This window comes from Larus michahellis, chromosome 4 (genome assembly GCF_964199755.1).
Source record: "Larus michahellis chromosome 4, bLarMic1.1, whole genome shotgun sequence".
NCBI classification, from domain to species: Eukaryota; Metazoa; Chordata; class Aves; order Charadriiformes; family Laridae; genus Larus; species Larus michahellis.
The window spans coordinates 1,816,881-1,832,788 of NC_133899.1; the positions used below are offsets into that span (position 1 = coordinate 1,816,881).

At 60.7% G+C, this 15,908-nt stretch overlaps 1 protein-coding gene across 3 annotated transcripts in view; it reads right to left on the reverse strand.

Moving 5' to 3' along the window:
* Positions 1–3,651: 3,651 nt before the first annotated feature.
* The window catches only part of ACSF3 (acyl-CoA synthetase family member 3), a 70,434-nt gene continuing 58,177 nt past the window's right edge, over positions 3,652–15,908 (reverse strand). For all 3 annotated transcript variants that reach the window (XM_074582682.1, XM_074582679.1, XM_074582676.1), the window contains 3 exons: positions 8,169–8,303; positions 7,420–7,531; positions 3,652–4,208 (listed from right to left, as the gene is read on the reverse strand). In XM_074582682.1, coding sequence (XP_074438783.1) covers positions 4,091–4,208; positions 7,420–7,531; positions 8,169–8,303 — 365 coding nt within the window. In that variant the 3' untranslated portion in view covers positions 3,652–4,090. The remainder of the gene's footprint in view (positions 4,209–7,419; positions 7,532–8,168; positions 8,304–15,908) is intronic.

The window sequence follows — 15,908 nt, forward strand, 5'->3', positions numbered from 1 at the left end:
CCACATCAGTGTCATGGCAGCGACCTGCCCCGCCGGCGCTGGCCGGGGGTCCTGGCAGCTGCCCCTGACCCTAACGCGCCGTGGCAGCGGGGCGGCCGAGCAGATGTTCCCTGCCATCGGCACCGCGGCGTGGGGATGCGGGGGTGGCAGATGTGACGGGCTCTGACAAGGTGCCAGTCCCCGGTCATGGTGCCGGTGCTGCCGGCCATGGGAGCTGCCTGGTGCCCATGGCATGGCTCTGGCTGCGGCACGGCAGCAGGACCCCCGCCCCCCAGACCTCCAGCCCTGCACTGCCACCCCCTGCCCCTCTCCCCCTGCAAACTGGGGCTCCCACTGGGGTGAAGGGATTTGGGATCCCACAGATGCTGGGTACAAACAGGACCAGCCCAGGCTTACGACCCCCCACCCCCCCTGCTTGCTGTGCCGGGTCAAAGAAGAGGTCACCCTATTTTGGAGGGGCCATATCTCCCCCTCCCAGCTGACACCCTCTGCTCTGCCCAGGCCAGTGCAAGAGCTGCGGGTGTTGGGACCAGTTGTGCCCCCCACCGTGGATATTGGGACCAGTCATGTCCCTAATATGGGTGCAGTGGGACCAGTCCTGGCCCCAGTGCAGTGACTGGGGGGGGGTCTGGGCAGTGCCCCGTCCCCACCGTGCCCAGTGATGGAGACAGGGAGCATCAGGAGCGCAGAGCCGAGCAGCGAAGTGCCAAATGCCGGCGCAGCAGCCATAAAGCCACCAGAGCTTCGTCTTTTTTTGTTTTTTTTTTTTTTTTATATGGCAATAAAAGATAATGTCAGCTATAAAGCGCGAGAGCAGGTCCCAGCGCGCCCAGCCGCCCGCTGAGCCCGGGGCAGGGGTGAGCTGTTGGGAGCAGCTGGGGGGGGGCACGGAGGTGAGGGCGGCCCCCAGCTCCCTGGGGACACCCCAGCAAGGAGGTACCTTGCTTGGGACGAGGGGCTTCCCGGTGGGCTGCGGACAGGGGGACGCCGCAGCGGGGCAGGGGACGCTGCGGGATGGCCAGTATCGGTGGCGGGGCCGGCGTTAGAGCCGACGCATTAAAGATGCTACTTCGGGTTGTTGTTGTTGTTGTTTTAATGGTTTTATTGCGCGATGCCGGGGATGGGCCTGGCAGGCCTTAATGAAGGAGATTGATGGCTTAATAGCCTGCAGCCATTACGGGGTAATTGAATGGTTGTGTACATATGATCAGACCGTCGATGCGGACGTGGCTCGCAAGTGAAGCGCCTGGAGCCGCGGGGGGGACGTGTGCAGCCCCCCCACCCCCCATGCCCCAGACGGATGCAGCATGGGGGAGCAGAGCCCATGTCCCCGGGGACCCCCGTCCATCCCTGAGGTCCAGTCTGTGTTGGTGTCCCGGGTCTCATCCAGCAGTGAGGGGATGGAGCAGGTCTCCAGGTTCATCCAGTGGCATCGAGTGACCAAAACCCATCTCCGGCCAGCTCAGCTCCTGGCCTGGGCTTTGGGGCATTGAGACCAGGTGCTTTAATGAGGCTTTTAATTAACAGGTCCCATTTACAGGGATGAAGAGTGGTGGGGGAGTAGAGGTGGGAGCCGTGGGGGTCCAGCATGGATGGCAGCTCCAAACCTGGCTGCAGCTGCGGCCACCGGCACCCCAAGGCTGCGCCGCCGACCACCCTCCCTGCGAAAGCCACCACCGAGGAGAAAACCCGGCAGAGTCACAGCCGGGTCCCCGTGCCGAGGTGTGAGTCAAACTACTCATTTTAGTGTGTGACAACCAGGTGTTTTACAGTATTTGCTACCTGTGATCATCCATCAAAGCAATCGATAGCGTTCCTGCAGAGTTTTATTAATGATCTTGTCACCGGGCTGGTGCTGGGTGCCTGGGGTTGTCGAGAATGATAGATCATTAAGAGCTTTTGCTGCTATTTATTCTCCAGTGACCTTGTCTCTCTCCATTGTTGCTTGCTTAAGAGTTATGAATGTGAGACATGATAATTTGATATTGATCTATTTGGTAAGTTAAAAAATTTACTGCATCGTTGATGTTTTAACAAAGGATCTGCTCGGTCCCTCCTGCAGACCGGTGAGAGCCGCCGGTGCTCGGCCCTGCACGCCGCGGCGAGGGGGCAAGCCATGCACCGTGCCGGCGTGTCCGTGTGCCCGCCCGGCCTGGGATGGTGAGAGGTGGCTGGGTGAGCTCTGTGTGGTCCCTGCTGTCCCCTGCAGGGCCCTTTCCCAACTCCTTCTGAGCTCGGGGTACGGAAATCCAGGTGCTGGCAGCGCCCTGGGAGATGCTGGGGTGGGCAGGACGCAGGGAGGGACAGAGCGGGCGCACGGCTGGACCCGTCCCCGCAGGTGGGGTGGGATGGAGGGGCTGCGGCGGAGGAAGCCTGTCCCCATTCCTGTCCCCTTTCCTGTCCCTTCTCTAGTCCCCGTCCCATCCCGGCTCTCTCTGCCCAGCGCCACGTGCCTGCCAGCTGTCCCCGAGATCTCCTCTCCACGTTCACTAATTGTCCTCCCCGATATTTGGGGCTCCGCTGACCTTAACAAAGGTATTTGATGGAATTACTTGTGCTCCCCATTCCTCTTGCCCTCGCTGCTCCCATCAGCTGGCAGGGAAACCTGGAGCTCCCTGTAACCCCCTTGGCACCCGCCAGGACCGGACCAGCATCCCACTGCCACGCTGCCTCCCAGTGCACTGTCCCCACACCGGGGACGGACCCACCGGGCCGGGAGCTGCAGGGCACGACCGCCATCCGCCCCCCCCCGGTGTTACCAATGCCCATCGCCCACAGCCGCGTGGCCGGCAGCTCACGCATGAAGTCAAACAGGGACGAAAAAAAATCCGTTTATGAAGGTAGGGTTTATCGATAGCGCCTGTCCTCCGGGAAATCGATGACCTTCAGACATGGGGGCTGGTGACACACACACACACACACACACACACACAGGAGCACACACGCAATATAATTCATGCTGCATCTGCTCCCCGCTGCCTCCCACTCCCCGCTCCATCTCTGCCCCCACCCCATGCTGGACCATGTGCCCAGCGTGGCTTGCACCCCTTACCACGCTGTGGCCATGGCCAAAAACAGGGCCCACCTCCAGCACCTGCGCGTCCCCGCTGTTCCTCCCCGTCTCCCTGGGATCGCTGCAATTATTGCGATGCTTCATGGCTCTCCTACCACCGAGGTCACGGCAAGCCCCCGGCAGCCAGCCTTGGCCCTTCCTCCCGTGTCTCTCCCACTCCGTTACGGGTGTCGCAGGTGGAGGAGCGCTCCCCGGCATCAGGCAGGGCAGTGGAGGTCTGTCCTGGTGGTGCTGGCACCCCTGCCATCGCTCCACGCCAGCACCCCTGCCATCGCTCCGTGCTGGTGGAGGGAGCACCCTGGGAGTCGGGGGAGATGCACTGGGCTGGTAAGCACAGGCAGTATTTATTTGTGATTTTTCTATTTATTCTTCACTTCCGCTGGGAAAAGGGAGGCGGCGTTTGGCGGAGCAGGCTCACAGCAGGTTATGGGGCACCCCAGGGCGACCTGGATCCCACCGGGGAGGGGATCCGCTTGCTCTCTCAGACGCTCCCTTTCTATAAACCAAACTATGGGGAATGTCGCTGAGTCCCCGGGAACGGGTAGAGAGGGCGCAAAATTACCAGGCATCCCCGCAGCTGGCCAAAGACAGGGGTTTAATCCACAGAGGAGTTTCATCTGGCGATGAGTTGCACGTGTCCTGAGGAAGAGCTGTAACGGGAACGGGGATGAGCATCCAGAGAGGCAGACGGAGATGGGGGCAATCCCCGAAGCATGGGATGAACCCCCGCAGCGTTCATCCCCCGCTTCCCTTCCAGACCCAGGACCGCCCTGAGCCTTCTGCCAACAGCTCCTGCTCAAGGAAGGCGGCCCCGCAGCTCCGGCTCAGTTCAGCCGAGGAGGAGACCACGTGGGATGAATTTTACTGGACTTTATTCACGGACCAGACTGCAGTGAGTCCAGACCTGCCACTGCTAATCACCGCTGGTACCTCGTCAGTGCTGTTGTAGGGGGAGAATGGACACGGTGGAGGAACAAACACCCCCCTGGGCTCCTGGTCCTGGCCTGAAGCCGTGCTCTAGGCTGGGTAAAAGCGCTGCAGAAGCTCCTTCTTGTTGACTTTTCCCATCTGGTTGCGCGGGATCTCCTCCACCACGATCAGCTCGGTCGGGATGGTGTATGGTGCCATGGTCTCCCTGCAACGCAGAAGCGCGCGGGCCGTTAGGGCCAACAGCCCGGCGCTCCCAGCCCCTCCGTCCTACAGAGCCTGTCCCGAGACCCCGCAAACTGGGCGGGGGGGACAGATTCACTCCAGGGCTCTGCATCCTGCAGCCCATCGTGGTGTACAACCGAGCCGCCCCAGCCGTGGCTCTCCGGGCAGGTGGTTTTGGTTGCCCTGGAGGACCATGTCCTGGCTCTCTCCCAAGGGCTCAACGGGATCCCAGGGGAGCGGTGGGTCTGAGCGGTCGCACCCGTCACTGGTCACGCGTTTCTGTGCCGCAGAAGAGGGGGGCTGGAGAGCGGCCCCTCCACAGGGTGAGATGTCCTGGGAGCACCCACAGCCCTAACGGCCCCCGTCAGCCCCACCTGGTCCCTCACCTACACCCCAGGAGCCCATTTAGGCTCAGCCCAGCATCCCAGCTCCCTCCTGAGCTGTGCCTGCCCCCAGCCTGTCTCTGCTGGGACTTCAGCCCTGTGCCGCCAGCAGCTCGTCCCTGGAGGGACCCCTTGGAGGTGTGGATCTCGTTTCCAGCCCCGTCCTCGACCCTGTCTCCTACGAGGACTTCGGTCCCACACCTTAGTTCGTCTCTGCCCCTGTTTTGCTCCTGCCTGTACTCCCTGGACCCGGCTCATGGCTCGCTGTGTTTGGGGCTGCCCATGGACCTTGTCACCGCTCCCCGGCTCTGCCGCCACGCTCAGCCCCGTCGGTGAGGACACTGCCTGCGCTGGGTCACCCTCGACTGGGTCCCCTGCCCTTCGGGGGCAGCCAGCCCTGCCACGCAGCACCCTGCCAGCACCCCGGAACACCAGCCCACCCCTCGGGAGGGGGCACGGAGAGCCTTCAGTAAGCGAGCCAGCGGCAGAGCCCCCTGATGCGGGCTTGTCGGTCCTCCTTAGAGACGGGAGGGGGAGAAGAGCGCGGTGGTGTGATGGATGCTGGACCCCCAACATGTCCCAGTGCCAGTCCCCGAGGACCACAGGTGGGCCGCCTCCCCGGGAGCGTACCGGTGACTTGCCAGTGACTCACACCGGCCCGCGGGGGGGTCTTCCCACTGCGGGAGGGAGTCTGAGCGCCGAGCATCGTGCCCATGCCCTTTGCAGAGCGCCGGTGGGGGGGCTCTCCTGCCTTCTGCTGCCTGTGTGTCACCAACCTGGGGCCGTGCCCAGCTCCAGCAGCATCCTGGCACTGACTCTAATGCGAGATGCCAAGTCTGCTGAGCCCTTCAACCATCGCCCGGCCCTCCTCCCCCCGCCACCCCCCGCCACCAGCACCCCCTGCCATATGGATGCCTCTAACTCGGGATGGCGCCTGTCGCTGGGAAGCAGAATTGGAGGCGAAAGCCGCAAAATGAATCACTCTGAAGAGGGACATGTGTCTCCTGCCAGGGTGTGCGAGAAAAAGGGCCAAACGAATGTAAGTGACATAAAAAATAAAGGGGAGAGACAGGGCGAGAGGCAGAGGGGGCGGCGGGGGGGCCAGAGCTGTGCCTGGAGCTGGGCAGGGAGCAGCGGTCCCGGAGGAGCCCGGCCGGCCTCGCCGATCCTCCGAGGGCTTTTGTGTCAAGGGCTCCTGCCCTCGCTCTGCGCGGGCAGAACAGCATCGCATCTGCCCACAGAGCTGGGGACGGCGGCGGGAAGAGAGGTGCAGGGACACGGGGGGACACCCTGGGAAGGGGCCGTGCAGGGGAGCACACGGGGGGTGAGCGCAGCCCCCTGCCCTGCGCCAGGCAGCCCCTGGGTGACTCCCGAAGCAGAGTGGCTGGCAGAAAAAGGGATCTGCTGGGGTCGCCGATGTCCCTGCCAGGAGGCTTAGGGACGAGGAACCACCACACAGTATGGTGAAGATCCCTCCTGCCCCGCTCTCCATCCCTCCTGCCCCATGCTGAGGCCACGGAGGGTCCTGGATGGAGAACCCCAGAGCACCAGACCCTGTACTGACCCGGACAGGCTGAGCCTGGCCAGGAAGGGACATCTCCGCTTGCGAGAGGCCATCAGTAAAATCAAACAAAAGCTGCTGGCGGCCGTGGGCTGCCCTGGAAGGAGCAGGAGTCCCAGACGCCCGGCAGCCAGAGGGTTAATGCGTGCACAGCAGCGGGAGGGACACCCTGGCAAGGTGTTGGTCCCCCTGCCCCAGCAGCCACCTTTGTGGGTTTGGTTTCTTTGTTTGCTTCTCTTCCCCCACTAGGTAAGGGTTTAATCAGAGCCGCAGCCGGGCAGCTAGCATCTTCCTTGCATTTGCTAAATCGCGGTCCCCCAACTGTGATTTTTGCAGATCCAGGGGAAATCTTTAATTGGCTGCTGCGCAGCCCCTGATGAAACAAGTGCTCCCGCCGCTTGCAAAATAGCGCCAGCCTCGCCAAAAATACCCGCCGCCCGAAGGAGGGAGTTGCCAGGAAAAGAAAGAATCTGCTATTAAATATTTCGCTAATGGAGTATTAGTGATGAACCTGGTGGCTCTGCTTCCTGGCTCCCGCCTGCTTACGCTCCCATGGCTGATGCCTGAAACCCGGGCACTGGCTGCTCCCTGATTTGAATGAGGACACGCAGGTTTCCCTGCGGAAACCTCGCAGGATGGCAGGTGGCTGCTCTGTGCCACGCTCACTGGTACCACGGTGACGCCGTGCAAGGCCCCACGAGCTCTGGCGTGTGTCCCCCCTCATCTCCGAACCCCACGGGAGAGGTCTCTGGGACCAACTGGGACTGGGCTGGAGTGGCTTCCAGGCAAGCAAGGAGCGATCGCACCGGGGAAAAGCTGAGCAAATGTTCTTGCTGCCGAGAAAACATGAAGCTTCCCCTGCCCTGGTGCTTGCTCTGTGCTGTGCTTTCCGCCGGTGGCTGGGCTCGGGGCTGCCGGCATCATCGCTGGCTGCCGGGAGCTCCTGCCGGGAGGGAGAAGAGCCGCTTGGCCACACCACAGGGGTCATTTGTCAAAGGCACTTTTAGGGTGAGAGGCCCATTTATTTCCATTATCTCATGTGCTCGGCGACCTCCTGGTTGGAGCCGTGGTCTTTCCTCCATCCCCAGAGCCTGAGGCACTATGTCGCTGCCGGCCACCCCTTCAGCCCTCCTCTGACACGTCCCTAATGAGGATGCTGCAGGCTTTGAGCCTGCTTTCCCCCTGCCTGCTGTCTGCACCGGCCCCGCCGTGCCGCGCCGCTCACCGTGAGTTTCCCTGTGGCATCTTACCTGGCCCAGTCCTTCAGGTCCTTCACGGAGAGCATCTTGCCCTTGCGCAGCTGCACGACAGCGCTGACCCGCTGGCCCCAGACCATGTCCGGGGGCCCGATCACAGCTACGTCTGCAGAGAGAGCAGAGGACCTGAGAAACCCCAGCGATTCCTGGGCTCCGAGCATGGGGTAAAAGAGGGGCTCAGCGCCCCTGGTAGGTGCCAGCAGCCGTGATGCGCAGGGACGAGCAGCGCGTGGAGGAAGATGCCGTGGGATGTTAGTACAGGAAAAAAAAACCCACCAGGGGACTTTTGTGCTGACACAATTGCCAAGAACAGAGCTTTTCACCACGGAAAATGCAGGAAGCCCCACGGTTTCAGCAATTTGGAGTCGGCGGGGAGGAATATGATGCGCAGAGTGGTGCGGAGCCGGGGGCACTGCGTGCATCCCCTCGTACAGGGTCACGCACAAGGGCAGGACAGATTTAATTATAGTCTCATTTTCAAAATCAGGTGAGCGCTGCCGCTGACTCGGCACCCGGCCGCAGGCTTCGCGGCTTTGGCCCCGAGAGACAAGTAACGGCAGGCTTTAAATGCAGCCTGCTCTTCGCTCCCACCCAGCCCCGCTAACGGGAAGGCTGGGAAACCGCCTCCGGGCACGAGCCCTTGGGCAGCGCTCGCTGAGCCAGGGCTGTCGCTGGATCCAGGCTCCCACGTGCCGTCCCTCCTCGTCACGGCACGCCACGGGGACTCGGGAAGAGCAGGGTACCTGTGATGTGCGGGTGCGTGAGCAGGTGACGCTCCACCTCCAGAGCGCTGATTTTGAACCCCCCGTTTTTGATGATGTCTACCGAGGTGCGGCCCTTGATCCAGTAAACGCCGTCTTTGTACGCTGCCGTGTCTCCTGCAAAGCAAAGTGGGCTCCATCAGAGGCCGTCCCCCTGCTTATCCTCTGCCTTTCCTGCCACGTGGATGTGACGCTTGGGCGATGCCCCGGGCAGGCGCTGAGCCCGGCTGCATGGGGAGAGCCACGCTCAGCACGACGGTCCCAAGCATCTCCACAGAGACCCCAGGGATGGGGTGTCAGCCTTCCCCACGCGACAGCCTGCTCCCGGGGACAGGCAGAGGGGAGACATTGCTTTTCTGTGGAGGGAATGGGAAGAACAAGGCTATGCACCCAGAATTCCTTTAATACGGAAGCAATGAGAGTAGGAGCCATCACTGCACGTGGGTACGTTCCCCAGCACGCTCTCAACATGGACCACAAGACAAGCAGGCTCCAGGTCAGCCCCTTCCTCGTCTTCCTGGTAATCACCAGTTGCAAAGACCTCGGCTGTCCCATCCCAGTAGGATGTGACTCCCCCTGGACCGCTGCCATCACCGGGGCTGCTCAGCCCCCATCACATAGTCCCCAGCCTCCTCGTCCTCCCACCCGCTCGCTCGTGCCAGCGATGAGACACGGGCCTGCAAAAGCCGCAGCGGGTCTTCCCTAGCAGCTCCAGCGCCGTGCGCGTGCCCTGACCACTGCCACCGGCCCCCGCCATCCCCCGGCGCAGCCCTTGCTCTGGCCACTTGCAGCTGCTAATGGCACTGCTCGCGAGGGGGGCTCTTCCCCACTCCTGCGTGGCTACTACCCAATAAAAAAAGATGTGTGCGTGGGGGGGTGACGTTGGGAAGACAAGGTTGTCCTAAGCAACACGTTGGATCCGACCTGTCCTTTCTGCAGGGGGAGAAGGCGTGTGGCAGGTGTGATCCGGTAATTAGCCGCTCGCGCCGAGGCTGAGAAGATTGAGGAGAGAGGTCATGTCAGCACAACCTGGCTAAACGCTTAACAAGCTGGTGCGCTTTGATAGCTACTTAAGATGATTACTCACATCCTGCTAATAGGGCCTTTGCCAACCGGTGGGCGAGGGCGGGGGCCGGGGGCCTCGCATTTCCATTTCAGAGCCTTGATGGCAGCGCCAGGGGGGCCCTTAGCTCTCCCCTCGCGCGTCAGTCTCCATCCTCTCCTTAATGATACGCGCTGCCATTGTGTCCACACACCCGGCCCCGCTCCCCGCTGCGGCGTCGCTCGCAGACCTCATTTCACTGCCGGCTGGGAAGCTCAAAGGCGGAGATGAGACGGAGACTGGCAGCGGGGGAAAAAGCAGCTTCCCAACAAAGCAGGGTGAACCGGCACCGCCGGGGCTGCAGCAGTTCCCACGCGCGCTTGCCTTGCCCTCCGTCCAGGTGCACGTCCCAAAATTGGGAAAGGAGGACAGCCCGGGGCCCTGGACCACAGCATCCCTGCGGCCCAGAGGGAGCCAGCAGGACCTGCTAAACCTCTGGTTTGGGTTTGAGCAGCCCAGTCCGGTGGGAGGTGTCCCTGCCCATGGTGGGGGGCTGGAATGAGATGATCCTTAAAGTCCCTTCCAACCCAAACCATTCTGTGATTCTATGATACTATGAAAGCTGTGCAAGGCGCACGTGGGCTCTGGTAAGGGTCAAGACCTGGGGACTTTGGTGGGTGGCCCGGGGACAAGACTCCCCACGTCCGAGGACCGCGTGTACCCCAGTCCTGTCCTTCAGAGACGGGGTCCCCTCTCCCCTGGGGGACTCACAGTGCCACCCAGCAGAGGTGAGCGCGCCTCCACCGGTCGCATCGCTGAACCCCATCTCTGCCTCGCTCCTCTCCTCCCCAGTTCTCCTTCTGCCCTCCCCCCGGCCCCCAGCGCTGCTTTGCAGCGTTCCCAGCACACTTCGCAGCCCAGCTACCACGGGACGCGTCCACCGGCCACGCGGCTTTACAAAACCCCGCTTCCAGCTCGCCTCCGGCACGCTGCAGAGTTCACACGCGGTGCGCGCAAAGGCAGCGAACGCCCGGAGATTCATGGTGTCAGAGCAACGAAACATCAGAACCAGTTCTGAAATTGGGTTTGCTCCCCAAAAGAGCCGTGTCCCTGCTCCGCTGGCTCATGCCAAAATCCTGAGCAGCTCATCTTGCTCAGTTCGGCCAGGGAATGATTAATTATTTCTGTATTTGCCTGCCTGCCTCTTGGCACTCTCCTGGATGTTGAGGGCTGTCTGGAATATTTTGAAGTTGCGGGAGAGTTTAAAACTCAGGCTCTCTGGGTGTTGGGCTGCTCGGGGTTGAAAGGAATTCACGACTGCTGTGATAAACTACCTTCTGCGCCCGGTATCACTGCGGCATGTGTGACTGACACAGGACTGGAGAGTGAACATTAATTAAAATGTGGCACTGGGGGACCGGAGAGCCACGAGCTTTCGGGAGGGAGATCAGGAGCTGCTTATTCATACAGAGAAGACAGGGAGAGGAGAGGGAATTCAGACCTGGTTCAATGACATACGGTTCCCATGCTGCTCTTCAGGATTTAAGCACACGAAAAGCTGCCACATTTGCATTTTCCCCTGCTCTGCGATGGGGAGGACGGTCCCGGGGACAGGTCCAAGGGACGGCTGGGTCCATGAGACAGACCTGGGTGGGGGTAGGAATTTTCTCTGCACCAAGGTCGTCCGATGTGAAAGCCGACGGGCTCTGCACCTGCCCGGACGACTCGCTCCCCTTCTCTTTCCTTGCAATGAGCAAGGACTGAATTCACATCCCTGCGTGCCCTTGAGTCTGCTGGGGGGGTGTCAGCCACGGCTGATTTCTCTGGAGCCTGTTTGCAAAGCAAACGGCCAGGGCAGAGCCTGTCACCAGGCTCTCGTCTCTGTCCCACTCCCGTCCCCCCACGCAAGGGGCTCGGGCAGAGCGGGACACACAAGCCCCAGCGTTGCCTGGCCTCAGATCCCCTTTCCAGCAAGGAAAGGCTCTGTGCTTTGCTTACGGCAGCAGGAATTCAGGAAACATCTGTGCCACAACGAAACACCTGAGCTGGCAGCAGCCTGAGCTCCTCGCACCATGTGGAGTACCCGTCCCGGCCCCGCGAGCTCTGCCCGGGCGCTGCGGGTGCTGCGACAGAGCCTGGTGCTGGAGCGGGCTCGTTAGGCTGGGCGTCGTGCCCGGCTGGCTCAGCTGGGTGGCAGCTGGAGCCAGGCAGGCTGATGGCTAGGCTGCAAGAGCATCCCTGCATGGCCATGGCCAGCATCCCTGCACGGCCATCATGAGCATCCCTGCACAGCCAGCTCCAGCATCCCTGCACGGCCATCATCAGCATCCTTGCATGGCCATGGCCAGCATCCCTGCACGGCCATCATGAGCATCCCTGCACGGCCAGCTCCAGCATCCCTGCACGGCCATCATAAACATCCCTGCAAGCCAGCTCCAGCATCCCTGCATGGCCATCACGAGCATCCCTGCATGGCCATGGCCAGCATCCCTGCACAGCCATCACGAGCATCCCTGCACGGCCATCTCCAGCATCCCTGCACGGCCATCAAGAGCATCCTTGCACAGCCATCACGAGCATCCCTGCACGGCCATCTCCAGCATCCCTGCACGGCCATCACGAGCATCCTTGCACAGCCAGCTCCAGCATCCCTGCACGGCCATCATAAACATCCCTGCAAGCCAGCTCCAGCATCCCTGCACGGCCATCATAAACATCCCTGCAAGCCAGCTCCAGCATCCCTGCATGGCCATCACGAGCATCCCTGCATGGCCATGGCCAGCATCCCTGCACAGCCATCACGAGCATCCCTGCACGGCCATCTCCAGCGTCCCTGCACGGCCATCACGAGCATCCCTGCACGGCCATCTCCAGCATCCCTGCACGGCCATCATGAGCATCCTTGCACAGCCAGCTCCAGCATTCCTGCACGGCCATCTCCAGCATCCCTGCACGGCCATCACGAGCATCCCTGCACAGCCAGCTCCAGCATTCCTGCACAGCCATCATAAACATCCCTGCATGGCCATCACCAGCATCCTTGCATGGCCATGGCCACCTGCACGGCCATCGGCACCTGCATGGCCATCACCAGCATCCCTGCACATCCCTCCCTTGCCTCCCCGGCTCTGGCAGGAGCACGAGCAGGGTCTGCTCACACCTGTCCGTGGAGACGTGCCCCACACTCAGAGAAGTGCCACTGTCAACTGTGAAATGTGCTTTTAGAAGGAGACATGTTCCCCAAGCTGTCGCCCTCCCAGGTTTTCCCCACACCGCCAGGGACAGGAGGAAGAGTTGTTTCAGATTGGGCATGGAGAGGGAGGGGAGACCCCCTCATCCCCATGCTCCCCACAAACGCCATCACCGCTTCTCGCACGGATCCCTCCAGCCCCGTCAGCAGCACAGCACGGCACGGTGGGCGGTTAGCATTATTATTGTGATTATTGTCAGCTTCTGGGACGAGCTCTGCAATTTCCCCCCGTCTCTTTCTTTCTGCCTCCTCTCTCCCGTAAGCCGAGCATCAGGGTCTCGCTGTCACTTCCCGCGCTGACAGGACGGAGCACGCTCCGGGGGACTGCCGTCCGCCGAGGACAGCCACATTACCCTCTGCCCTGCGCCATCTGCTACCAGCCGAGCACATCAGGACGGCGTGTGCGCCGGCACATCCAGCACGGCAAAAGCGCTCGCTGCCTCCCAGGCCAGCAGGGATTTCCTGGGCCAGTGAGACTAGTTAAAAGGATGCTGCCGTTTGCTTAATGACTCTCCCCCCGACACGCTGCCGTTAAACAGCACTAAGAGCATCATTTCCAAACCTGGCGCTGCACCGAGGGCCCGTGGCAAGGGCTGTGCCCTCCTCCCCGGGGCTCCCAACACGTTTCTGCTGACTGTCCTTTACCGGTTGGCCGTGCCCGTGGCTCCCGGGCGCTCCCAGGGAGCACCCATTGCATCGGCGCAGGGACGGGAGGGATGCCGTGGAAGAGGTTCATCAAACAGAGGGTTCACGTTGTGGTTTAACCCCAGCTGGCAACTAGAACCGTGCAGCCCTCTTTTCCCCCACCCCAAGAAGGAAGAAGGGAGAAGACGGGGGAAAAAAAGGAAGGGAAAGGAAGAAAAAAAAAACCCTCCTTGTGGGTTGAGATAAAGACAGTTTAATAGAAGAGGAAAAATAACAATAACAACAGCAATAATAATAATGACCAGGTCACTCTCACCACCCAGTGTCCAGTGAACTGGCGATGTCCGGAGCAGCAACCCCCCTGCTAGCCCCCATTTATATACTGAGCGTGGCATCTGTGGTATGGAATCGTTCATGGGCCGTTCCATCCTTCTGTCTGCTCTTCTATGAGAAGCTGAAAAAAAGTCCTTGAACAGCGTAAATATCATTGACCAACGACTAAACCCACTAGGTATCACTGACATTCCTTTCACAGCAGTCACTAGAAAGAAAATGAACTCCTTCCCAGCTGGAACCAGGGCAGTTCAATACCTGTGCGATCCTGCTCCTGAACCACCGCCTCTTCTTGCGTGAAACGGGGACAACGGCCCTTGCTATTGCCTGGCCATGTCCCCTCTCCGTGCACGCCTGCGAGTGCCTCAGGGCAGGGCTCCCACGTGTCCAGCCCCGCTGGAAGCCCCAGGGATGCTGTGGCCAGAGAGGAGCCCATCCATCCCGAAGGTACGCCTGGTCCTCCTACTACCCCAGCCTCTGGAGCCTCCTGGTCCTGCTCTGGCTTCAGGAGGACTGACGTTAGCTCAGCTTGGGAAGGGTGAACCCCAACAGCACCCCATCACCTCTCCATCCTCCTCCCAAAGCCTTTCCCTTCCTCCTCCCTCCGGCACAGGAATCACCCCAGCAGCGCACAACGGCAGGGTCAGGATGGCCGTGCCGGTGCTCGGATGCTTCCCGCAGCACGGAGACGGAAACAGTATTTCCTTCCTCGCAGCCAGCTGTGCGGGGAAGGAGATTTTTTTTGGCTGATGAGAAGATTACGGTCTCTGACACCACATCTCCGCCTCTGCTTGCCCGGGCTACCTCCGACTGGGCTCCTTTCATCAGACAAAGCAGGCGGCGGCGGAAGCCTCCGTCGCACGTGGCTCAGCGCCGGTGCTGTGGCGCAGCTGATGCTGGCGAGGCCACGGGATTATTGTTTCCCTGACAGCAGCCGTCACCGCTACCTTTGGATTCGTTTCAAGATGCTCCGTGGGCATCTGTTCCGCGAAATGTTAAAGGCTCTGCTGAGCTGCATACTGAAGAGGCTCCTGCACTGGTGGAGCTGGGGGTGGGCTGCGCTTTGCTGGAGTTTCAGACAATTTTATATATATGCATATTAAAAAAAAAAAGAAAAAAGTATATATATATATATATAAAAAATCATAGAATCTTAGAACGGTTTGGGTTGGAAGGGACCTTAAAGATCATCTAGTTCCAACCCCTCCTGCCATGGGCAGGGACACCTCCCAGTAGATCAGGTTGCTCAAAGCCCCATCCAACCTGGCCTTTTATAAATATATAAAATATATAGTCATAGCTATAACCGGCAGCAGGCTGGTTTGAGCGGCATGGCTCCGAGCAGTGAGGGGGGATGCAGAGAGCCAGGCCTCCCCACCAAGCTGCCGAGGGCTGCCCGCTCAGCACCTTCAGGCAAGCCGTGGACATCTCCATCGGCCTGCGGGCTCGGCGGGTACCACGCCGCGCCGAGCCATGGCTCAGCCCACGGAGACCGCAGGCTGGCACGAGCCGCGCCATGAACTGTCAGGCACTGAGTGAAAGGCATAAAAGACCATTTCCAGGCTAGCTTTGTTTTAAAAATGAGGCTTTTTGGTAAGATCTACCTCGAGGGCAGGGTTGTCTATAGATAGTTACTCGGCGACAGCCGCTGGACTGGGGGCGCACGCCTTGCCCACGCGAACTCTACGGAGACCCTCTTTCCAAACTCAGCCCCCAGGGATTTCTGCAGCGACGCTCTTCGAGTTGCGAAACACTTGTTGCAGGGATGAAAGGGCCCTTGTGATTCTGCCACTACGGCCTTTTAGTTTGTGCACCTCCTTCGGGGAGCAGAAAGACCTCTCGGTGACCAACACGGTGCCCCAACAAGAGGTTCATTGCTGCCAGGAGCAGACCTACAGGAGCAAACCCTCCCCGGAGCTCCTGGGCCAACACCCGCGCCCACGGGTCAGCTTGTTCCTGGCAAACACGGCAACCTTTCTACATCAAAGGCGTCATGAGCAAACAGCTGAACCGCCTATTGACCAAGAGAGCACTTTGGCTGGAGAAATGAAATGCTGAGGAGCAGCTTGGAGAAGCTCTGAGATAGCAGAAGTGCACAGGGGAAAAAAAAAAAAAATGAGACTTTTCAGGTAAAATGACGAGCAATGGTGGCTTCAGCCCAGTCTAGACACAGAGCCGGGCCTGTCTCAGGATCTGCTGGAAAAACCCAATGAAGGGTGATAGCGTTGCCCTCGTAACGGGTCTGCAGGCCCACGGGGCTTCATGAAGCAAAGGTCTCGGCCCTGCGACGGGGTGCTGAGGAGAGGCTGGCGCCCAGGAGGAGCCCACCCTCGAGACAGCCACTGCCGACGCAATGTCCCTGCCCACCGGGGGACAGATGCCACGCGGATGCCTGGAAGGACGGCGAGAGGGAAGACAGTTTGGCAACGACGTGTCGCCAGCTTTGTGGCAA